Here is a 25,611-nt window from a genome sequence, read left to right on the forward strand (position 1 = left end):
AACTTTTCAAAATCCTTACATGTTATTCCTATAGTCAAAAATATTAGTAACCATGAACAACTCTGAGTGCTGAAACTAGAATGTATAATATCATCAGGTTTAAAGTCTGGAAAGATGTTCGAGATGACACTCAGAGCACTCTGGTTAATGTGCTGAGTGTGTGGTTACATTTCCAATTTCAGAACTGAGAATACTAAAATTGCCATAAACAGATTCTGCAAATGTGTGCAGAATTTTTAGGCGACAGGACAAAGTGTTCTGGTTTACGTTTGGAGTCCAAGTAGTGTTGACTAAATTAGTTCCTCCACAATTTATGGGGCTGTTTTAGTGATTGTTGCAGCCTTAAATTCCTGTTTTTTCATCAGCTTTTCTAAAAAAAAAAAAAAAAAAAAAAACTGTGATGCAGACTGTGGGTTTTTTTGGCTTTTTTAAAAAAAATTCTAACACTGTTTTTTAAAGTTACATTTGCATAGAATACACATCATGATATGACGCATTTTCAGATCCAATACTGGCTTAAAATACAAATATTACAAAAATTATTATAAATTCAAATATTTTTAAAAAAGTATATAGATATTAAAAATACAAATCTAAAAAAATGTGTCTCAACTGGTCCAACATTTTCTTAGTTGTCAGAAAAGACAGAGCTAGACAGGAAATTCAATTGTGATTAGACTAATAACATTTAAATGGCAAGTAAACAGTTGGCGTGGAGAGGTCGAGCACACTGGCCTAACTGTAATCTCAGAATCCACTGGCTATCGTCTGATGACGATATAGCTTTATATTAGTATTTGTTTTTTTTAATAAAGATTTGCCAAAAAGACCAGTGCACTGAAAAAGGAAGTCTTGGCCCAGATATCTGCGAGGAATGTCAGATCAGTCCAAAACATTGGGTCTCGCCCCCAGAGACAAAACTGTCGTCAGAAAATAGACGATGGGTTGTGAGGTTAAGAAAATGACAACAGAATAAAGCTCATTTGGGTATAAAAAAAAGAAAACAAATCATGTGAAATCATCAAATCAGACTCCAGACTTTACACTCTATGACACCACAAGTTTGAGATTCACGTCTCTGGTTTCAGGCTTTGAGAGAGAGTAGATCATGTTAACAAATACTGACTGAACTCTCCTAGAACATGGAAATAACACACTTGAGCATTGGATGTGACTGCTTAACAACAGCATGTTGGCACTGTCACTGTGATCACTTCAGCATGCCGATGTTAGCATTAAGCTCAAAGCACCACTGTGCTTACTGTACTAGGATGGCTGCAGACGCTTTGTATTGTTTATATTTTGTTGGAAAACAATGAACATTAATCTATGACACTTTGAATAGCTGACCTTTGTTTACATCCAGAGTGCAGATTTTTTTAATGAAATCAAATATTACTTGTTGACAGGTTTAATATAATAAAAGCTGTGCGGTGTGTTTAGAAATAAACAGTTGGAGACACTCCAAAACAGCAAACAAAGTTAGTTGAGAGAGAAGAAAAACAATTTGTATTCTGTGCCAAGAATATTTCTTGGCAACAAGTTTCTCCTGCATCAACAAAGCATCAATACTGAGGCACTTTTGCTGTGAATGTCAAACACCTCAGTTTTTTAATGCTGCTCTAATGCTGAGGTTTTGTAATTTGACACTGAAGTGGTGGTTAAAATCCAGTATTTTTTTACCAGCTGCAGAGGACAATTTTTTTTAAGTACATATAGACTGGATTTCAGTCCTCTACAGCTTGATGATATCTAGCTGATTCTATTGCACACAGGCTAGATTTAGATGCTTCGTTGGCCTCGCTCTCACCTTCAGAGCTCCGTAGCAGAAGCCATAAAGCAGAGCGACGGTGACGATGCTGCGCAGGATGCTGTACAGCGCTGACAGAAGGCTTGTGGAGGCTGCGGAGAGCACAGAGAAGGATGTCAGCATTGAGAACAGTCAACCCGACAGGCACCGGGCCAGGCAGAATGCAAATCAGCACTCTGATGAAGCCTGCCATATCATTATATACAAAGCAGGAGAGTGTGAGTGTCTGTTGTCTCTTTCTGTGGAGGTCAAAGTCACCCCTGCGGAGAAGTTGTGCATCTACAAGTCACTCACCGTTGCCCCCGAACACATGGATGTCCAGCTGCTCAAAGATGTACATGACGAATGTGTTGACTTGTGGCAGCAGCCCCACGAAGAAGATGATGGGGAAACACAGAGTGAAGACTGCAGGGACACACACACACCAGGTGACAAAATTAAACACTGATTACTCCATTTTTCATCTCAGAATTTTTTAGTTATCCCAGACATCAGGCTGCAGATAATGCAGACGGCGACGACTTGTTCATTGCTCTGCATCTTGTGAGCTTCAGATATTAACATCTCCAGGGCAACTGCAGCAATTAATGCTGATTGTTGTTTGATGACAGGTGGCTTTAATAACCCCTAAACAAATAAACACCGCTTTTATTGGAGAGATTGTGGCTCATACATATTGCACTTTCCCGCCATTTTGGTGGATGCATTTCTATTCTTGATTCGGCTCAATCTCTCTTGTTGTTGGGGAAGCATTTAAAGTGTAAGAGTGGATTCATTTCTGTGTGTTTTTAGGACAAATCTCCAGACAAACTACTGTGTTTAAACAATAAAAAAAACATGATGAGCTTCAGTAAAGGCTCATGCCAGAAATGTAGGCGTTTGGACAACTTCTTGATGATCATGTTCATAAAATACCAAAGCCACTTTGTATTGTTTAACATTTAACATTTTTTTTGGTTTTGTCATTGTCCAAACTCTCTGCTTATCCACTGTGTCATGTCCTCTACTAAAGGCCTTTTCACACTAAAATGCAAGTAATTGTGCTAATAAATTGGTCTATAAGCCTCCTCACAGCAAATCTGAAACTTCTGATTTAGCTGCAATTAAGTGTTTTTTTTTTCTTGTTCACAGCTGTTTTAATTTCTGTGAATTTTGGATGCTAATAAAAACAAGCAAACCAGTTACATAATTACTTTTACAAGGTACAAGGTAGAGTTATTAATCCTTTTTTAAATGTAGTTTCAAAAATGAAATTAAATTTGTACTTTGATCTTTATTTTGACCTTAAATTTTGCTCTAATGATCAATATATTTCCTTTGACAACAATATTTTAATTGGTTTCATACTGTCACACAACAATATGGATGTTGAAAAAGTAAAATATTGTCCTCTGAGAATTAGAGAAATTAAGATTGTAGACACTGAATGTAAAAGGATTATCTGGCGTAGCAGCTCAACTTGATTGTGATAGTGAGTGGCCGACAAAAGAGGAGTAAACACACTTTGTTGTCAAGGTAACGTATAACCATTCATTTCCTCGTGCATTAGCTGATGTTATCCTGTGGACATTAATTGTCAGAAATTACATGCAAAAGTTGTAAAGGATATAATATAAAACTTAACATATAGGATAAACGACAGCGTTACATTAAGAATAACATTAATTATTATAACGCTATTATTGTTTTTACCAGCAATGGAAGCATACAAGCTCACTCATTCCTTGAAAAATCTGCCGAGCCCAGAGCTCTGGTATAAGATGGACATTAAGCCTTGTGTATACAACAAACGCATTCATATGATAAACAAATCTAGACTCTGTTCAGTCCAGACATGAATGATAAAGCTCAGTATTTACAAATCGATACAATAACATGTGACCACCCAGAGAAAATATGTCCACAGTGTAACGTTTCTACACACTTGGAATAACAAGCGCGTCTCCAGTGAGTAGAGCTAAGCGCGGCATGAGCATTTTATTACAGTGAAAACAATGCTGAACTGATGACTGTGTGACAGTTTGAAACATATCCGTGTCGGAAGTGGTGTGAAATGTTGGAACGTGAACAACCATCGACAAATAATCCTTTTTTTTTGTTTCGTCACTAGTGAAAAAATGCCTTTGAGGACCTGACACACTAAGCCGTCAATGCTGGCCAACATCGGCCCTTGAAGGCTGTTTTTCAACAGATTAGGCATACTGAATCAGCGTTGGAGGTGGTGGAGCTCTTTAGTCAACAAAATCACTCTGAGCTGGGAACTTGAAAAGAGAAATGCAAGTGAGGAAAGGAATCAAACTAAAGTCAAGAGGAAGTGAGATCGAAAAAAAGATTACACAAGTTTAAATTGCTTTCCTTCTGCCATTGAGCTTTATAGCAGAAATGTTGGTGGTTTGTGTTGTTGCTCACAGGCGCACGGTGAATAATGTGCTAACTGGCTAACGACCATCACCTGTTGGTGTGGAGAGTTATTTCCTCTCACAGAGGTGCAGAACGCACCTGCAGGTCAGCTGTTGGCTGTAGTCTTTGTGGTATCTTAAAGTTCAACTTATTGGCTCTCTTTTTCCCCTGTCACCAGTTTGTCCTTGTCATTTGTTATTTCATTATTTTGTGGTGTTTTTTGTGTTCTTTTTTTGGTCAGCTATTTATTTTGAAAAATTTCACACAAATGAAGGACATTGTAATTAATACTGTCACTGTATACAAATGACACAGGGGTGTGTACTCACCTATGACGAGGTCCCTGGCAGAGGCGAGGACCAGGGAGCTGGTGAGTGCGACTCCGTACAGGGTGAAGCGGGATGAAGTGGTCCTCAGACTGCCGTAGTGGAGCAGCCAAATGAGGCCACAGCACAGGCAGAAGTAGACAGGCCGGCTGTACGCTATGATACGATTATGGCCCTGCAGGGACGAGAGTACGAGGATACAAATGGTTCATTATAGAAGCTGGTTTCCCATGATGTCCCGGCACAGCTCGGTATTTGGAACATGCAGTCGTGTGCATTTTAGATCAGAAAACAAGGAAAAATACTATACTGCAAATGACAGTTCTTTTAAGTACATTTTACTGATTAGATTACAAGCAGCTTTCTTCTTATTTGAGCAGCACATCACTGCCAAAATTAGGGTGTCAATTCCCACCATGCCCTGCAATACTAAAAATGCGTATCCTCGTGACACACTGTCGATGAAAGTATGAAACAAAGAACTCTCACTGCATAACTCAATAAAACAATCATTCTAACAAGAAAGAATTCAGCCGGTGGTATCAGTGTCACATGAGCCCCAGGGACAGCGACACAGGTATAAGCAGAAATAGCATCAAGTGTAAGGTTTCACAAGAGAGGGAGAAATGCACGTCTGCAGTGTGCAGGTTTCAACCCAAGAGGCTGCGAGCTGTCCTGCTTTTCCGCAGAGCAGAGTGCTGACAGTTTATGCACCAACATCAGATCAAATAGACGCAGGTTCGCTCAAAACGCGTCAGTGACGTTGTAAAGGAAAGAGGTGCACGAGGTGAGACGAGGTGAGGGAAAAGGGGACGACATGAGGGGGGAAGAGGAGGGAAAGAGAGTGGAGAGAAAGTGGGAGATACAGACAAAGAGTGAGAGAGAGAGAGCTGTGGTCTAAACTCTGGCCAGCTATTTAAAGCTTGTGCCTGCAGCTGAGTAGGAGCTGCATTAATAAAAGACGCTGTTTCAGAGCAGGCTACTGACGCAAGGGAGGGAGAAACTCGCAGACTCGCTGGGGGAAAACAACATCATTTTCAAGAACCAAAACAGAAACAGAAAAATAAGACTGACTAATAACTACACATCAAATTCCAGATGAAAGTAAAGTAGTTCTGTATTTGTTTACCCTCAGTCTAACATTTAAGTGTAAAGGTCATTTTTATCTTCTGTTTTGGTAATGCTATTTTCTATTTTGTCATTTTGTACTCCTGACCTTTGTATCATGCAGAATATAAGCATCACCTTCAAGCCCAAAACTCCCCATAATATGAATACTTTAACGCTTTGACACCTGGATCAGCATCACTTTTCCTGTGCTGGATTCAGGCACCTTTTTACTGGCATTTAAACCTCTGAAACCTGACAAAACTGGCTTGATATCTTTAAAAAAAATGGGAAAAAACATAATTAGCAATTAGGCAAGAAATTTTGTGCAAGGTACAAAAAAGGTAAAGGTGACAAGAAATGATCTGAAAATAGATTATTAAATATGATCAAAAAATGAGGAATAATATCCAGAAAATACTTTCTTGAGGTCATTTTCTTGTTTTTTGTTTGTTTCTTTTTTTAAGTAAGGTAATTTTCTTGCAAATGTATGGGCCTTTTTTCTTTTTTTAGTTGCTTGCTGCCCTCTTCCCATGTTTTTGGCAGAAATCAAGTCAATTTGCTCAAGTTTCAAAGGGTTAATGTGCCCAAACAGTGTCGGAGAGTTATCATTACTTACATGTCGAGGGGAAGAGGAGTCTGGTTGAACACTCTGTCAATAAAGAAAAACACAAGTAAATTTTCCTAACTTAATGTCTCAATATAGCTCAAATATTTTTGAGTTAGCAAAGCATAAATTATTTTTGATCATCAGTTGCATCTCTGTTTCACTTTTTAAGGTCAAGTCCAATGATGTAAAGCTGTTAACTCATTCACCTTTAGTAAGGAATACTGGCAACTCGCAATGACGAGGCAGAACTGAAAGACCCAGATGTCAGTGAAGAAGCCGTGGACAAGCAGCACTGAACCCAGGAAGGCCACCAGGACTGCCAGCATGACGGCCAGAACGTTCTCTAAAACTTCTCTGTTCCTGTGAGGCAATTGAGAAAAGTCAGTGTGTAGTACCCAAACCACATTTAAAAAACACCAAGACAAGTTAAAAAAAAAGGTAAAATGTAAAAATAGAAGTACTATATTGCACAGAGACATATTCAATAATAAAGACAGCATCGAAGTGATTATGTGGTCATGATAACATTTGTAAAGAAGCAAAAGTAGTTTTGAAAATAGGTCTTAGAACAGTATTTAAAATGAAAATTGAAAGGGATGCTCTAATACAGTAAGACAAACTGCTCGAGGGAACAGACAATGCTCAGTCACACTTGGATTTGAACTGAGAGTACTGCTTGCTTGATTAGGAAACTGGAAAGGCTAACAGGTAGACTGAAAAGGTCGGAGATATATACCAGCTGTAATCTTTGCAGTGCTTTAAAAACAATCTTAAAATCTGTGTTTCACTGGTCTTTCTTCTTGCTGCTGGTGGGGAGCATTCAGCTGCATTGTAAATGAGCTGCAGGAGAAACAAGGCTGACTGACTGACTGACTGACTGACTCCCACATAAAGACAATTACAGTAATCAAGACGAGAAGATAAAAGCATGGTCTCCAAATGCCTTAACGAGTGGAATGATTTTAATTTTGCAATAGACCTAATGACATGGGTGTTAGCATTTACATACAAAGAAATGTCTTATTCTGCTGTAGAACCCACTGAGGTATCCATCCTCAATGCAACTCACTAGACTTAAAACAACAGAGTAAAGCTACCTAATGCTCTAAAAAAAAAAAAAAAAAAAAAAAAAAATTTTTTTAAAAATGACAGTGCTGTCTGGGCTTTTTTTTTTACCTGTCGAATAGTGCCAGCAGGGTGAGCCGGTCAAAGTGCAGGCCGACCCACAGGAAGGGCAAAAGCCACAAGCGGTAGTACTGCCTGGCTTTGCCGGCGGCAGCGGCGGCTGCAGGGTCCTCCTGTCCCAGCGGTGCATCCTGGAGCTCTGGACTCAGATCTCCGTCCTGCTGCCCCAGCAGCTCTGGGTCCATCGTCAGCAGACGGTTCAGACGGATCTGAGGGAGGGAGATCTGTCTCACGGTCAGTCAACCCTATTCATGCTGCATTCTGACCAATCACTGAACGCAAAAGTATTTTATAAATGTGATTTTAAATAGAAACAGTTGATGTTTAAAAAGACAGTTAATGCAGTTTGGAGAAGAGAAATACGAAAAGTATTAAAATCTGAATGTTTCGATTTTGGCTGATGCACAGCATAAAGACTGTACCACCACCACCACCACCACCACCTCACCCACTCCTAGCCATCTGGATTCTTGTTGCACAAATGGTTAAATAGCCAGTAACAGATGATCAAAGACACCTTTTACTGCTCATATAGAGCAGGCACAGATCAGATCAGATAAGTACGTAGGTGCCAGGCTGTAAAAGGTTTTGAAATCAAATAAACAATTTTCAAAATCAGCTCATGAGCCAACTGGTAGCCAGTCGAGGGATTTTAAAATTGGTGTAATATGATTTGTGTTGTGTCTGAGGTAACAAGAAAGTGCAATAGGGGGGGGGGGGGGGGGCAACACCCAACACAGCAAGAAAACTGTTCAAACCGACAGTTATGAATGGCAGAAATATTATGCAAAAATATGCAAAACAGATACAGCAGAGAAAAGAAATGTTTTTGTCTGTATGTCCTGTGTTTCATTTTTTATGTCTATGTCTCTCGCACGCACGCGCACACACACACACACACACACACACACACACACACCACACACACACACACACACACACACACACACACACGACAGCTCACTGGTTGGGTACTCACCAGGTCATGAGGGTAGAAGCGAACTGAGGTAGAACTGGAGAGGTGGGAGTCGGTGTCCCTGCAGGGCATTAGACAAAATGAGCACACTGATGAGAGAAAAGCATCTGCTGCACTTACTGTATTAAATCGTGATTCATTTCCTGGTGACCTCAAACTAAATAGCCAATAGGCTATTTGCTTTGCTTTTGTACTGTATGGTTGTTTTTTAAAAACCTAGAGCCATCTCACACACCAATGGAGCCAGTGGAAACGTGACCACAAAAAGAAAGAATAGAAAGATATGCAACTGCAAACTCAGTAAAAATATTGGGTAGATTATTGGACAAAAATTTAATGGAAGAGGAAAAAGATTTGCGCCTTCAGAAGAACTCAAGAAAAGTTTAGTTGGTTTATTTATAGAGCAAATTTAAAACCAAGTTAACCAAGTATAATTTAACTGTACAGTACTGTACTGTAATATGTGTCAGGAGGAGTGTACAAGGGTCTCTAAATCTGCAAATGACAAGAATCATTTTCCAATTTGCAAAAGCTATTTTTTTCAAACAATTGAGTATCATCTGCATAGAAATTGTACAATATGTTTAGGGCTACAAATAAGAATTTCTTATTCTGATCACTATTTTCTTGATTAAATGCTAATTCACTGGATCTCTAAATTGTCAGAAAATGGTGCCTGTTGAAAAAATGCCCGTTACAATTTCCTCAAGTCCAAGGTGACGTCTTCAAGTTATTGTTCAAACTGAGTCAAGTCTTAAAATTCAGTAAATGAAAGAAAATGTTTGGCCAACTAATTCAGTTAAGCAGCTAACAGCATGTGCAACCTCTGTCACTAGTCCTGTCATATCCTTTATGCATTATCTTGCACACTTACATGCTTCTGCAACAAACATATATAGCTGCTTAACTATCTAGCAATTGGACACTGTCTCAACACAAAATTGCATGCGTAAGTGATTGAAATATCTGCTCAAGTCAAGAACAATATAGAAGGTAGGCACTGTTTTTTTCTCTCTCCAATTATGTTTTACACTTACCATACGTTATTGGAGGCTCGTCTGGTTGCAGGTTCAAAATTGACCAGGGACACATCACACCCACCAACCTCGTACAAGGAGGGTGTGAGCTTTCCTGGAAGACAACAACAACAACAAAGAGAAGCAAATTCATTAAACGGAAATCAGAAGGAAAGAGTGATGTCATCTGTGGGAATAATTTCATTACCAACATGTTTACATACAGGGAATTAGATGGCTTTGATAATATTACTGTGTTCATCTGAGCTAATGGGATCATTGAGTGAAAGCGTCTCCTCCCCAAAGAGGCTGTGAGCAAGTCTGTCATTTCCTTCAACAGCAGACAGGTTGTTCCCACTGTGCTTCTGTTGCTTTAGTGAAGATATATTATATCATTTATATTTTCTACATGTCCTTTTTATCCTGTATAAATGTAGTCTACATGAACAGCTATGGTAAAAATCTTGTCAGAAATCCTGCACACAGTTCCTTACAGATGACGAGAATAAATGAGGTGACAGAATTTAATGACCTTTGCCTGGCTGAATGGCACTTCTCTTGCAATGTAATTTCGTTCATTTCCAAAGAAGAAATATCTTTAAAAAATTCCTGCATTCTTCCTAAAAATCCAGGAGGAATGTAAAAAAGTTGCTATGGTAACGCTTCTCCAGCTCAGGTTTCAAATGCAATCCAAAATCTCTCTCTCTCTCATTGTTAATAGTTTGGTTGTTAAAAATGCTGGAAAAGTGAGAAAAAGAATCTGTGATGAGGTGAGGAGTCTGGAGTTAGATGCATGATGCCCTAAAACTATTGTGTGAATCAACAAATAATGCTTAAACACAACACAAATGTATCTATAGGGGTTTTTATGTCTCAAAGCACTCATTTTCTCCTGTTTGCCGATGAAGAAAATTAAGGATGACTGTGCAACTGAAAAATGAACTGTTAGCATTCCCTTAGAGCTTTAAAATGTACTTCAAAATGTTTATTTTTTTACTGAAGGATATCTAATAAGGACATGACCCAAGTTTAATTTTTCCAATGCATTTTTTCTGAAATGCTAAAAAGGAAAAGGTTTTCTTAAGATGCTTGATGCAACTTTGCATAAGTGTTCAGTAAACTTGTGTCTGACATCAAGGCTGCAGATTAACTCTGCTAAACGCTGCGTCCAAAATCTCATACTATGCACTGCTTCCAAATATTTGTACTATCACTCAACATACTTTTGTGCACATACACAACAGTATTATGTATGTTATAATTCCCAAGCTATTTCCTGAGAGCCTTTCATCACATCTGTAGGAGTAACGTTACCTAGGCTGCTAGAAATGGAAACCGCAGGTGAACTCGTTATGTCATCTTCGTTGCCAGATATTACTTAAATCGCTGCTTAAGTTGCTGCTAGCTGATGTTTGGCAGGTTTATGTGTGTACAAAATTTCATAGCATGCCATTTCAATAGTTTTTGAGATATTTCATTCATTCATTTTATGTAACTGCTTATTAAAACCTAGATACACAAGAATTATAATGCTCTGAGATTACTAACACAGACTCAGACACTCAGATCACCAAATTTCTCTAATAGCCATCTGCTCCGGGTCAAAATATGAGTAGAAGTAATCTAATAATCACTGGTTCAGAGGAAGGACGTTAATCAGCTCTCGCTATAAACCCCCTCTCTGTTTTTTGAAACAATCATTAACCCTCTGAAACCTGGTTTGACATCAGTTTTCTTGTGCTGCGTCAGTTGCCTTTCACAAGCTACTTGGCCACTTGAAGCCTTAGCAAATTGTTTCCAAAAATATTGTGGGAAAAGTCAGTTACAAACTTGGCAAGGAATGTCCCCAAAATTGCAAGAAATTAGTAAAAGAGTGACAAGAAAATTACCTAAAAACTAGTTGTTGTTTTTTTAAATTATCAATAAAAGGGGGAAAATGTCGAGAAAAATGTATTCGTAAATATAATAGTTTCACATTTAAAATTATGTTCAAGAAAAAGAAAATAAAGATAAAGACACCATTTTTTTTTTTTTTTACATTTTTCATTTTCAGCACTAATTTTCTTGTTTGTTTTTGACTTTTTTTTAATCAATGATTTTCAGGTCATTTTGTTGTTGCTTTTTTACTTATCTTTTTTGCTAATTTTTGGGCCATGTCATTAAATTTCTTGTTGCCTTATCCCCACCTTTTTGACAGAAATCAAACCAGTTTACTCAGGTTTTAAAGTGATGAGGTTATCAGTGTAATGTGCATGTATAGGCAGCATGTATAACAGCAATCACTCGATTGTCAGCAGTGGGGGAGGGGATGATGTTGTAATCACAGGGTAACATTCATGTGAGGTCAAGTATTGGCTACAGACAATATCACAGACAGTGATAAATGGAGCATGGGTAATTGCTGATTGCGCCAGTCCACCGACCGTGGATAATAGCGCTCTGCTATGACTGACTGCAACAGTCATATCTGTGACCAACTCTCGTCATGCTATTTCAAACCACCAAAGCCACTGCAGCAACTTTCTAACTAAAGCATATCAAACCAGAACAACACAGCCAAGAACAACGCGAGATTCAAAATCTGCCATGTGGATCTACTTCCCCAAAAAAACTATCAAAAAATCCAACTCTCTTCCATGAGAAACTCCCTCATGTTAGCATCTCAGCTCTCTTCCCTACCGAAGTCATCCTGCAAGCTGGTAGCGCCAACAGTTGAGGCCTTGTCCTGAGAACCCTCTAGGTGTGTGCTTCCATTCCTGGCCAGCAGGGAGGCGCTTGCGCTCAGCACGGTCACCTGGGACGGGGTTCTCGATGGCTGACTTTTCACCTGGGAAGTAGAAGGCTGGGAGGCCTGGCTGAGAGCCTCCTGAAGACTGTTGGAGGAGAAGGGAGAAGGCGAGGAAATGAGTGATGGAGGCCACAGGGGAACTGTTAATATACAATATTATCACAGGAAGGGGAGGAGGGATGACTGAGGTAATTTTACAATAGAGGGGTTTCAGGTGAAGTGATGTATATGCTGGTTGTCAAAACCCAGGGAAAAAATGGCCTGAAACCTGTGTTGACTGGTGTCTTACAGGAATAGATCAGTTTTTTTTAAAGTGGGGTTGTTACACTTCCAGTTTGGAAAAGCAGTCATGAGCAATCTCAGTAGCAATCTACTGCTGTGGTCAGGGTCAGCAACAACATATATTTCAGCCACCAAAAAGCCTCCAACAGTTAGTTTATATGTGTTATTGTGTGATTTGGGCATAAATTGTTAGTTTGGATTCACAAAAATCACACAATAATAAACTAACTAATTGACAGAAGCAGCGGCAGACGAGCAGCTCCTGTTGTTTAGTGAGCTAAAATCACTCTTTAGGCTTTGACGAAAGCATAGTTGGGGATCTGAAGCTGTTAACAGCTTTACCATTGGAACAAGCAGTCAGACAGAAAGGTAAAGCAGTGAAAAAAACTCTTAATATAGTGAACACTTAAACTGATATTTATTTTTTTAGGTGGGACTCTTCTGAGGTGGCTAAAATACATTGTACTGCTGCCTCCATCGACAGCAATACATTATTTTGCTTGTGTGTTGGACTCCAGCCTGCTTCTCTGAACTGGGCCATCCCAGACCGCCATCTATAGTATGTAATACACTGACTATGGATGAATACCTCCTAAAACTTCACTTCAAAAACTCTAAGAAAATTTAAAAGACGGTATGACTTTTTTGTGATTTCTGACAGCAAAAGAAAAGTCTATTTACTTTTATACATAATTTATATTGTGTCACTTATATTCAGTTACCACCAGGTTGCCTGTACCAGTAGTGTGTTCATATTATCTACAAATTTTAGTGGTCTGCAAAAGAAGCTACAACAGACCACATTTACACGCTCGCCACAATTTGACCTCAATCATGTCACCGGCTGTGGATGAGATTTGTGGCACTGACTATAAAGCCTTTACATTAAATGTTAAGGTAGCCTTTTCTGAAAGCTTGAAAGAAAAGCCCAGGCACTGCAGTAGTGGCTTAGCTCTACTTTTCATTTTTATAAAGATCTACCCATAGTGTTTGCACCCTAGAGGTGCAAATGCTAATGCATGTTTTTTTCCTAGCAGAGGAACACTAACATTTAAGGTTAAGGAAAGAAGTGTTATGTAGCACTTTACACCGGGGAATACAGTCAGGGAGAGCAACAACAGGGTGTTACATGCACAAGGAAAAGATTTTAGATGAAGATTATTTATCAGTAATACTGATAAATTACACCACAGGTGGAGGACATACATAACTGTATGATTACTTAAAATGTATAATTATATTTTAAAGTAATCACACAGTGAGTAAATCGATTAAAGTTTGAGATGTCCAGTGCACCACTAAGAAAGTCAAAAAAGTGAAGGGACAGGGAGTGGAGGGATCTGTGCAAGAGGGAACGATTTTGCATTTTGCAAGTTTATTGACCCCTGGCAGGCTGCGCACTTGTTTTCCTTGCTTAACGTTTTTCTAAGCTCAGCATTTAGAAATGTGACCTTGCTAGATAGATGCAGGAAAACACAAAATCTTGGCTGGAGGTGAATAGCAGTTGGCAGTTGTACAACAAAACTGGAGGAGTTTTATGGACCCACGGAACTGATGTGTATCCACAGAAAAAGACCAGTGGAACATAAACATTTAGGTCCACGCACTCTATGTTTGTCCGGCCAAGAGTGCTTAAATTGACACCTTACATACTGAAGTTTTGGGGTGTTTTTTTGGATATATCTCTGAGGGGGGGGCTTTGCTTTGCTAAACTGACGGGACTCACAAGCTGTTGAATGAAAGAACCTGTGACCTTCCAGCCACGACATCTAATCAGTCTGCAACCTTAGACCTGACAGATCATTTAAAATATTCTGCAGGACAGTAGTCAATCATGTCAGGTCACTGTCATCTTAGAAAGCTAAGATTAAATACAACTCTTTCCAGAGAAGACTCAGATTTTCAAGGTCAGATCCCACTTAAAGTTACAAAAGAGACTGATCACTGTTTTGAGAAGAGATGGATTATCTTGGCTTTCACGACAGCTAAACGGATGCCACTGAGGCATTGGAGGAAAATACATATAAAGAATGGACTGCTATAATGAATCAGTTTGCAGCTTACGAGAGGGCGACATACTCTTTATTAAACAAACTTAATCGGTTCATGCTAACATGGGGCCCTTTCACTGGATGGCTACATGCAACTTTGGGGTCAATGCAATAATCTAATGTAACTGAAAGATGGCTGGGCTCAACCCTGAGATGATGTCAGTGTGTGAGTATAGGTGTCAGTATTATTATTCTATTTTTATTTTTTTCATTTTATTTTATTGCTTTAGTTATTATTATATTATTATTATTATTATTATTATTAATTATTATTATTATTTTCTTTATTGCCTTGATGCATATATGATAGTAACTTGTGATGGCTTTTGATTTGTTGTTGTCTAAACTTTAAATCAAAAGAAAAATTAGCATAAAAAAAAGGACAGAGGGGTAGCAGAGATGCTCCCTACAGCTTTAATGAGCAGACAGGAGAAATAGCAGCCACTCTCAAAATTATAAGCAACAAAATAACAAAGTATATTCCTGTGGGGACAGACTTAAACCTTTGAATTTTAAAATGATCAATATCATCTTCATCTCTTTCTTTAGAAAGGTCATTCAAAAGGGCAAAGCAATGTGATACAGCAGGACGTCTGTATTATTGAACGAATCATGCGCAGTTCAGAGGGGAGACGGTATGTCAGCCAAGCAGATTAGTCAGGCCTTGTGGCATTGAGCCTTTGAGTTTGTAAGAACTCCATTCTTTGATCCATGCTCAAAATGTGGAATTTCAAAGATTAGATCGAATGATAAGAGGATGAAAAGAGTGAAGTCTTGAGAAAAAGAGGACGAAAGACATCACATGCAGAGTGGAGACACCCATCCAGTGATGAGATGACGTCTTGCTCGATGTCATGCAGTGCAGCAGACGCAAACTGGTGTTGATGTGGGACAGGAGAAAGAGCGCCACCTGGTAACATGCTCATGCCAGGCAACACAACGATAGAAACGACCCCTGCTCCATGCACGGCGTACCTGAGAGGAGATCCAATGAGAGAGGTGGGTGGGGTGGGGTTACTCCCTGCGTTGTGTCGCCGCCGCACAGCCTGCCGGCGAAACGTGCTACGTTCACGCCGAAATACGACCGTCTCCTCGCTCCCTGGTGCTGTCATGGTGAGAGACATCATTGGCCAGTCAGACTGGATGTGTTTCTTTTTTTGAGAGTTTTATGTGGACACTTGTATGAGGTGGTATCTCCATGTGTTCATTGGGATTTCAGCAACATTTCAAAAACAAACCAACAACAGTAACAAAATCTGCTGCTTAAACTGTAATCTATTTAAGAAGAGTGTCACTCCATAATAAGGGCAACCATTTCAAAATAAGACATAAGCTACAACATGACTAAAATAGGTGTACTGTAATGGTGGTCTAGTGATTGAGACGTGAGCCGTGTCACCCCTGAGGAGCCATTTACTCCATATCATGCAGCTCAGCTCTATTACTGTCACTATCAAATTAGGGCGAAAACAAACTTAAAACACTACTAAAACATACGTCTGAAATGACACATTTTCCAAGACATATCTATATATCATTTCAAAAAAACCTTATAGCTTTTGCTGGACAATGCCTGCTGTGGCCACAAGTGGTGAATAAAGGATATTCAAACACTTAATTTCCCCAAGATGCTCTATAGTCAGTTGTTTTACTTTTAGAAGATGACATAACACATTATTCCTATTACAAATCAAAAGTTGTATTTAGAAGTAGGCCTGGGTGAAATGGGTTGGAAATTATATTTCTATATTTTTGTGCTTTATCTCGATACACAATATATATCTCGATATTTTTATATCTCCTCAAAAGCAATTCATTAATGCTAGAACTGTGTGACAGAACTGAACATTTTTTGTTTTTTATTTTTTTACCAAATTCTCTTATTATGTGAGAATATTATAGGAATGACTATAAGTATTAAATATTAACACAATTTCTTTTATGATCAACAATTAGTAATATAGATATAATGACTAATTGGGTAAAGCCAAGAATAAAAACAAGCAGAATTGTACATCACCTTACTGTGATGCAACCTTTCAAAAAAAAAAAAAACACCATTTATTCCATATCATGATAAAACAATATCCAATATGTAAGGCAATATATAGTCTCATCTCTTGATACGATAATAGGTTTATATTACCCAGCCCTTTTCAGAAGTAAAATTCATAACTCTCAGTGCTCAGTGCATTTCACACAGGGGTTTTGCTGTTTAAGCCTTACTTGATCTGGTTAGACCTGTAGCTCGTAGTGGCTAATTCTTTGCTAATGTGAGCAAACTTTAAATAGATATTGCTGTAACGCTGCCATTGCTGAGTCAGTTTGCCGACTTTATGACTCATCTTTAAATGTGCTTCTCTGATGCTACATTTTAGCATTTATGGTTATATTATGTTTATGACTTGTGGCCACTGAGGCTGGTGTTGAGCCAAAGTTTTATACTGTAGTCTTGCTTTAAAGGTACACTATGCAGGACTGGTTGGTTTTTGTTTGTAAACATGGCCAGCAAAAGTGAAAGTGAAAACCAAATCCAGATCTACCTTATTTTTGGAGCAAACTTTGTCTTCTTGGCAGTTTGCATCTGTGTATATTTTTCAGCACAGTTTCCACAATTTCCACTACCCATTTGTTACCTACAGTCTTTGCCCAGCAGTGCCCAAACACAGCAAGATATGAAGAAAATTAAAAAATTTAAGCAGAGGGCAGGGTTTCTGAGGATAAATACTCTGCCACAAACTGCTACTATGTCATAAGAGATCATTAAGAGGGATTACTTTTGTACGAATCTATACGTTAATCCTGCACAATAATACCATTAATGACATCACCATTGGGCAAGCTGACGGAGAGCTAAGGCTGAAAAACTTCTAATTTTATTCCTGCGTCAAACCCTTTAAATGTTAATTTGCACCAAATGCAGAAGCACAAAGAGAATACATGTAAACAAATCAAAATTCTGAGAACTGCTCAACAAATCAGCATGTGAAACCTTAAATGCAAAACCCTGAAGTATATTATGTTGAGCTGAGGTTAAAATCAAATTATAAGCATTTGAGATGGAATGCATTATTTCTTCACTAAAAGGCCGCTTAGACTCGCTGCAATGTATGCAATGCCAAATGGTAAGGGGAGTGCCATGCAAATATTGTCCATCCAGCAAATTCCCAACAACAACCACTAACTGAGGACATCAAATCCAGTCAAAGAAAGGTTTAACCAACCAACTGATGCTGTGCTAGATTCTACAACCAATGAATGCCCCTATATGGAAGCGGCTGTGACCTTGAAGGCAGAGTCAGGTTAACACAAATCCAGACAGCAGGAATCAAACGCTACACTATGAAACCAGCCAACGTCTGACAAGCCCAGACATATCCTGCTCTCACATTGTACATCCTAGGAGGTGTCAACTTTAGAAACTTAAAAACACAACAAACGGCAAGAAACAGAAGCCAAAGAACAAGAACCTAGAAATGAAGAATGTGGGGGAAGGGAGTGTCTGTGTGACTCGGTGTGTATGACACTAATAAGAGAGCTGCTGTTTGCCTAACCTCAGCACAAAGCACACACTGTGCCATCATGCTAATAGTGATCTACACAAGGAACACTATGCCTCGGTCAGAATTGTCACTCCATGGAAACTCACCATGGTTACACCGAATGAGCAAGGCAGACAGCATCTCTTATGCAGACACGTCCACACGCACGCACGCGCGCACGCACGCGCGCACGCACGCACGCGCACACACACACACACACACACACACACACACACAGAGGCAAAAAACAACTCTAATATCTGAAGGACTACACCCAAAACAGTCTCAGTTTTGCTGGTAAAGTAAGTGGGCATGATACATGGTTTCCTGTTAATGTTCAATACACAAGCCTCATTCAGTTACCACACAAACAATCTAAATCTGCAAAGCAAGCAAAAATAACAAAAGCAGACTAATAATAGAGCCAGTATTCTATCTGGGAGTATCTCAGTATAATAGAGCTCTGCTGATAATTCACAAAAAAGAATGCATGTCTGAACAGGCAGATAAATCAGCACTGTTAAATGTGGATAGTGTTGAACAAATTATTTCTTGTGATACATTTCAGAGACGACATGAAGTGCGGACGAGTCATCAAACGCTCCTGGTAAAGCAGACAGAATGCACTGTGTACAGTATGTGGGAGCGCTGTGTGTGGTACGTACCCCGCAGGGAAGCAGCAGTGGCATCCTGAGGCTCAGTGAAAGCTGCCTGATTGGGCAGACTGTTTCTGGAGCGGGTCACTGACTCCAGCTGGGAGGCCCGACCCAGCAGGGACGCCGCATCCAGGACTTCCCCTTCTTTGGCTTCCAGGTCCGACTTGGAGGTGGTAAGGGGCCGAGGCCCAGCTGGAGCTCCGAGGCGGCTGGGATCGTTAAGGCAGGCTGCCGTACCACTGTCCAAACTCAACACTCTGGCATGTGTTTTGGCGCTGCCTGTGCTGGGGGTACGGCGAGAGGTGCGCCGCTTCCCTTCAGCTCGCGCTCCCGCCTCGGATCCTGCCGCAGCTTTTGCTGTGGAGGAGGAGGAGGAGGCCGCGTTGGCTGCAGTGTGCTTGGCTTTCAGGGCCCTGTAGCAGCCCTCTGGTGAGTGGCAGGAGCGGGAAGTGGTGCTAGATGAGCTGTCTGTGCTTAGGTGGTGGGCGGAGTGGAGACTGGAGGCACAACTGAGTTCACTCTGATCGCTGGAGTCCTCCTCTCCACCCCCAGTAAACACAGCACTACAAGGCTTGGCCATACCACGCAGAGACATGTAGTCCCGGTGACGGCTGGCGTCAAAGCTGCTTGCCCTTTTCTTGCCAGTCCGCCTGCGTCCGCTGCGCCCTGTTGACAGGGAGGAAGTCCTCTGAACGATGTTGGCTGACTTTGGTTGACTGTCGTCTTTCGCCTGCTCCTGCTCTGATGCAGCTACACCTGTTGAGCCGTCAGCATTGGTCCTGATGCCAGGCTCTTCCTGGCACCTGCCAGGTTCTACCAGCTCTTGGGCTGCAGTGGGAGGTGTGTCAGCAGGTAGTTTAGCAGTCAGCTCATTGGCATGCGGGTTTTTATTGGCCTCCCTGGAAGGAAGGTTGCTTAGACCTCGAGAGCTAATACTGCCGAGGCTGGAAGTCCTGCCGTCTGCGGGAGCAGATACAGCATCTCCTCTGTCCCGTACACGCTCATCCCCTGAGAGCGAGAACAGGCTCTCCACGTGTGTCGAGCTGGTCTGTTCGCTGTGAAAGCTGCTGACGGTGCTGTTGGTGTCTCTGTCTGTGCCGCTGCAGTAGCTCTCAGTGGAGCCACTACTGCGAGTGCTCAAGCTCCTCAGGCTATCAGCACTGCGCTCTCCTCCCTGGGACTTTCCTCCTCCACTGGAGCCTTTCCCACCACCACCCACCTCCACCTGGTACAGTCCTGAGCTGCCTTCCCCTGCTTCCCTGGAGGCCGAGCGGGCTACTCTGCGTGATTCTTTGTGCCTGTAACACTCGATTCCCGAGGTGGAGGGCACAGCTTGGTCCTGCTGGTACAGCCGCTCGGCCCCCTCCCTGCCACAGATCCCCAACCTGTGTGGTATGACTGTCTCCAGCTCGCACACAGGGTCAAGGCCTCCTCTCCTAGGTGGAGGGTACAGAGCAAAGTCTGGCAGACACGGGTCAGGGAAAGCAGAACCTGCTGAGCTAGAGGTCCGAGGCAGCCCCCGAGAACGGAGCTCCTTCCTATAGCTCTGAGATTGCATGGATGCATGAGTGGTCACCTCTGTGTCACACGACGAGTGTGACAGGCTGAAGTGATAAGCAGCAGAATTACAGAGATCAGCAGGTTCCCTGGACAGCTCTGAAGGACACAAGGAGGTTGACGGCTGCAAGGAGGCGAAGGAGTCGTTGGGAACAAGGCAGTACATCTTTGTATCTGATAGCAGATCTGAACGGACACAAAGAAAAGAAACATTAAAGACAGTGTTGAGATGTCACAGCCAGTAACATGAGGAAGGCTGCAGCTATACACCAGTTTTAAGTTATACCTTGATATGAAAGTTGACAGTTATCATACTGTGTACATTTGCTAAACTATTGAAAAAACAAGCGCAACTGGATGGAGAATCTCATTTTTATTTAAAATATTTTCAAAAGTGAAACTTTTAACATATAATTCCATTTTCAAAATTGGTTTTAAATCCAAATTGTAATGAGAAAACATTTGTTAATCTAAAATGAACTCTTCTGTTTTCATTTTTTTAGCATCATTCTGAATGAATATATAATAATTATGTTATACTATGAAACTGCAATATTTTCTGAGACTGTTATCACACCTTGAAAACGGTTGTAAAATCTGACAAGTTGATTTTACTGACGTTTTGTTATATAATTAATTCTGTAAATTTGCAACTTAAAATGACAATTTTAATTAAATTGATCTTTCAACTCCACAAGATTAAGTAAATACAGCTAAATTTCAAGTAAACTTAAGACTTCAATACAAAATAAACATTAATTAAGATTCATATTTACATTTTCTTTCCTTTTCAAGGAATTGGGTTTCAAAGATTACTTTAAGATCAACTTGTCAGATTTTACATAGTAAACACAAAGAAGCTTTCTGTTTGTAGGTGAAGTTGATGCATGTTTACCATGATCATGACTGCAGCTCTCGACAAGAGTCAAACTGATGTCATCTGAAGTCTTTCCCACATCTCCTGAGAACATAGGAAGAAAGGAACTAAGAAACGACATGTTCATCAATTATTGAAACATTCACAACCACTAACCCTGGTCACCCACACGTCACAGGCTTCTACAGAGGGTACACAGAAACAGAAACTTCTGCCATCTTCTAAAGCCGCGTTTCCATTTAAAGCTTTCAGTATAGTACCTTTGGAACCAACATTTACACCTACGAACACGTACATCGAGCCTAGATCTGTTTAGCGTTTCCACCACAGACAGTACTCTTACATGTGGGTGGGGTTTTGTGACTCGCTGCTCCATCCAGCAGCACTCACTGTATTTCCTTGCTCCCCGGTGATACAGTGTGAAGTGTGCACCTCGTTTATAATCCACAGAACAGGGCTGCACACTCACATTTTCAGAATAAAAAAGAGCAGTGTGAAGCGAGAGTATCTCTCAATGTAGTATTTAAAAATAGCAGGTTTGTGCATTACACCTAGTCAGGGAACAGCAGGGGTTTAGTACTGCTGGAGCACACAAGAACAACTCTCCATCACAGTTTTTCTCCAAGTGAAGATTAAAATATATGCGGTTCACATAATCCAGTAACAATTAATATAAATTTTTTAAACCTCTGAAGATCCACTCATTACTAAGATTCAGTCTTAGTAAGATGATCCAAGAGAGACAATAAAAACAAATGAAATAGTCAATGTGGCAATTTGATATTTAAGGTGTGTTGATGGATTCACGTCATCATCTCACACATTGAGTAACATTACAAGTAAACGTTCCGGCTTAAAAGTTTCCGCCAGTCAGCCCAATGAATTAAAATATTTCTTCTCAGTCTGGAGATGCTGCTCGAGGCTGCAAAACATGCTTTCTTTTTATAGTTATAGTTTGCTAATGTTTTAAAAACCAGCCACAACTCTGAGCACAGTGTTGATTCTCCACTGACCAATAAATGGACTGCAGTGTCTCTAGCTCCACCTTTTACTTCTGGATCTGTGTGCTAGGTACTACAAGCAGTGTGGTGACAAAAATGGAGACAGTAAACAGTACCATCCACAACTTTTCACAAGGGAAACACAAAATATGTGTATCAAACTGAACTAACCCGACCTGCTTGGTGGAAAAGCTGCTTATGAATCACTACTTCTGAGAGATATATACCCGGAGACACCAAATATCATGAGCTCTTCTGAACAGATTCCTTGAAATCCCTGATAACCTTTGAACGAAGACATAACTGTTCTTTGCAATCACTTTTCCACAAATCCTGCGCGTCTTACTTGGGGATACTTCCTGAGAGTTTTTGATGGACAGTCTGAATAGATGGAATCCTTGAAGGGAAGAAGATTAAAAAGCTAAACCCCAGCAGAGCCCTTGTCCCACTTCCGACCATTTCCTGTCATCACAAACTGCCAGCTAATTAGAATGGCATCGAACAGACTCGCTGAATTATTCAGAGGACGCAGCCGCCTCACTCTAACACTCAGTACAATGGACCCGGAGCAAAGCTACAAGTTCATTTATTGTCTTCTTCTCAGTTTTCCAATAACGAGTTTCTGGAGAACGACTCCCATGCTGGGTCTTACAGTGTATTACTTTTTTTATTTTTTTCAAACTCAGCAGTGGCTGTCTAAAGCTGCCTCATCTTGCTTTGACTGGTGAGGTCACAGTAATGCTGAGTCAGACTACATCTCCTGAGCAGCTGGGGTGATCATGGTCAGGGATGTGGCAATCCGGCAGAGAGAAAATGCATCACAGGGTCACAAACAAGGCTGTAAAACCAAAACTGGAGAAAACTAAAACACATCAGAAAACGCATCTTTTTTTCATACCTTCATATCTTCTTGACATTACACCAAGAAATAAAGTAGATCACAGTAAAAAAAAAAACAACTGAGATGCTGCTGACATCATGTAGCATGCCATGTCATGTAGCATGTAGGACATTGTCTAGGGAAAGGTGATATATTACAATTTTCCAACCTGCAATCATCAGCACGACAACCGGTGCTTTCAAAGTTATATGTAAAGATGCCACAACCCCCTGCCCCACCCGAGATGTGCTCAAGCAGCAAATTTACTACATGCCACAACCCCTCTAAGGTTTTTCACTTCAATAAATGAGCCCCTCCAGGATGTTGCAATCATGACAGCTTACGCAAATACAGCCAATCCCCACGAATACTGCGCAACTTTGCAACCTTCTTTTTTATATCTTTCGCAGCTGAATGTCACTCCTGGGGCAAACAATTGATCTGTTGATATGTTCACAGCTGATCAGATCGATGGATACGAGAAGATATTTGCAGATTTTTTGAAGTGAAAGAGAGTTTTAGTTTAGTTTTACTTTTAATGCGGCTAATGTTCTACTGCTCCTCTCTGCCTACTTCACTATAAATAACCAAACGGTGTTTTAATATCGCTCCTAATTAACAGTCCAGCGCAATTCATTCATTTATTCAAACCTTTGTTTAATTGAGACTATGGTGGGACAAATTAGACTATGGCGGCCCGCCACAGTCTTGGTTATTAATGGGAAACACTGCTAATATACCCCAATAACTTGATACCACCCAAGGCTAACTTGACACTTGATTTAAGAATACATGAACAGGCAGTCATAGTTACCTTTGGCTACTGTTGCTCTTCCGTGTGTGGATGCAATCTGAAATTTGAAGAAAAAGATAAATTAAGCCATTTGTCTTCTAAAAAAGATCGTCAGGATGTCAAAAGCACATTTCTGAAGTAAAATCTTCATACAGGCAAACTGCCAAGGCGTGTGATCGTTATAGAATTCGACATCCAAAAGAAGACCCTGTTTTGTGTATTACAAACAGCCGGCGCCTCTTCACTGTCATCACTGAGGAAAGTTTTGGCTTCCCTTCCAACTCGCTACACAGCAGCTGAGCAGAACATGCCGGCTGATTAGCGACTCAAGGACACACAGTACAAAGACGGAGAGCGCATCACCCATGGGGATTTAGAGGTTAAATATATCTCAGAATAAAACAGCGAAATAACTTTGAATATTTAAGGAGATATCAGCTGACAGCAGGTTACGTGAGGATCATACGTAATGAAAAGCTCCCTCACACATACACAAACAGGTCCTTCCTTTTGTCCAGTAATAACAAAAGTCAATTTCAAACTTGGACTTTTACTCCTTTGGTTTGTCTTAGCTGTTTGTCTGCACTTTGACAGGTTGCAGTTCACACAGTACATGTTACACTAAAATGGAAAGAGGTTTAAAAGCTGTCAGCACTCAGCAGATGACACTTGTTTGTGGGAAGATTAAAATTGTTCCCTGTAGGTGTAGCAGTAGTTTGCTGCTCATTTATCACTTGTAACACAAGCAGAGATTTATTTTGTTTAGAATTTGTTTGTAGACAAAGTGGTGCTTTCAAAAAGTGAAGGTATTGGATTATTCAGATGAAGTTCAGTTTAAAATGTAGACACAATATTCTTCAAAAGCAAACATGCTCAGGACCAAAAGACATAAGAACTCATTTATCTTTGCTGCAATTGGCCTTTTAAGTAGCTCATGCATTTTATTTATTGTACTGTATTCAGTGTTGATTATTATCTCTGTACAAAGTATTGCCCCTTGGGGAATATAAAACTATCCTCGATCCTTGACATTAATTTACACAATAGAGTATACAAAATCTGAAGCTAAATTGCTTATGCTTATTGTGGATTGATCGATAATTTGGTTTATAAAATGTTAGAATATTGTTACAAATGCAAATCACAACCTGGAGTTTTAAACCCAATTTTTTCTAATTTTCATGTCAATAACAGACGGGGCACAAATTAAAGGAAAAAGCTGAATAATAGGGAGGAGAAACATATCAAATACTAATTATTTTGTGCATCAAGGCTCTCTGAATGGTCTGGTCTCATCCTCCATTCTAGTTCCTGATGTGTGTGCCCGTCTCTGATGCTGTGTCCTTTTGTTATGTCTGGCTGTGTTTGTTCTCCTTAATATATGCTGTACTCAGGTCTTTCTTGCCAAAAAGATACCTCCATCTCAACAGGATTACCATATATATTAAAGGTTGAATATATAATTGAAAGAATATCTTCAGAGTTCTACAAAATTGGTGAGGAGCACTGAAGCGGCTCTGGAGGCTTATGGTACCTTCACTCCAAAGTAGTTAGTTTAGTTTATTTGATGTGGACATCACCATAGCATTAGAAATGTACATTTAACATTCTGTTTGTTTTCACATGCACCTCCTTATGCTAACAATGCTTATGGGTATATCCCTTTTATATATGTACACTGTATGTAATGCGTACACCTTTTAAGTTGACGCGGGCAGGTATGCATATAGACACTGAACAGTACATGTGTATAC

At 40.2% G+C, this 25,611-nt stretch overlaps 1 protein-coding gene across 3 annotated transcripts in view; it reads right to left on the bottom strand.

Annotated features, from left to right (window-relative positions):
• The window catches only part of pcnx1 (pecanex 1), a 52,155-nt gene that overhangs the window by 16,052 nt on the left and 10,492 nt on the right, over window positions 1-25,611 (bottom strand). Inside the window, exons 4-16 of one of the 3 annotated variants that reach the window (XM_042500091.1) lie at window positions 23,879-23,915; window positions 21,202-21,264; window positions 18,759-20,492; window positions 15,527-15,656; window positions 12,110-12,303; window positions 9,452-9,545; window positions 8,418-8,475; window positions 7,430-7,662; window positions 6,460-6,613; window positions 6,263-6,295; window positions 4,540-4,711; window positions 2,105-2,215; window positions 1,811-1,902 (exon numbers count right to left, since the gene is read on the bottom strand). In XM_042500091.1, coding sequence (XP_042356025.1) covers window positions 1,811-1,902; window positions 2,105-2,215; window positions 4,540-4,711; window positions 6,263-6,295; window positions 6,460-6,613; window positions 7,430-7,662; window positions 8,418-8,475; window positions 9,452-9,545; window positions 12,110-12,303; window positions 15,527-15,656; window positions 18,759-20,492; window positions 21,202-21,264; window positions 23,879-23,915 — 3,105 coding nt within the window. Of the gene's footprint in view, window positions 1-1,810; window positions 1,903-2,104; window positions 2,216-4,539; window positions 4,712-6,262; window positions 6,296-6,459; window positions 6,614-7,429; window positions 7,663-8,417; window positions 8,476-9,451; window positions 9,546-12,109; window positions 12,304-15,526; window positions 15,657-18,758; window positions 20,493-21,201; window positions 21,268-23,878; window positions 23,916-25,611 lie in introns of all 3 variants that reach the window. The other 2 variants (XM_042500092.1, XM_042500089.1) reach the window with 2 other exon arrangements.

The sequence above is a fragment of the Plectropomus leopardus genome, chromosome 14, assembly GCF_008729295.1.
Source record: "Plectropomus leopardus isolate mb chromosome 14, YSFRI_Pleo_2.0, whole genome shotgun sequence".
Classification (NCBI taxonomy): Eukaryota; Metazoa; Chordata; class Actinopteri; order Perciformes; family Serranidae; genus Plectropomus; species Plectropomus leopardus.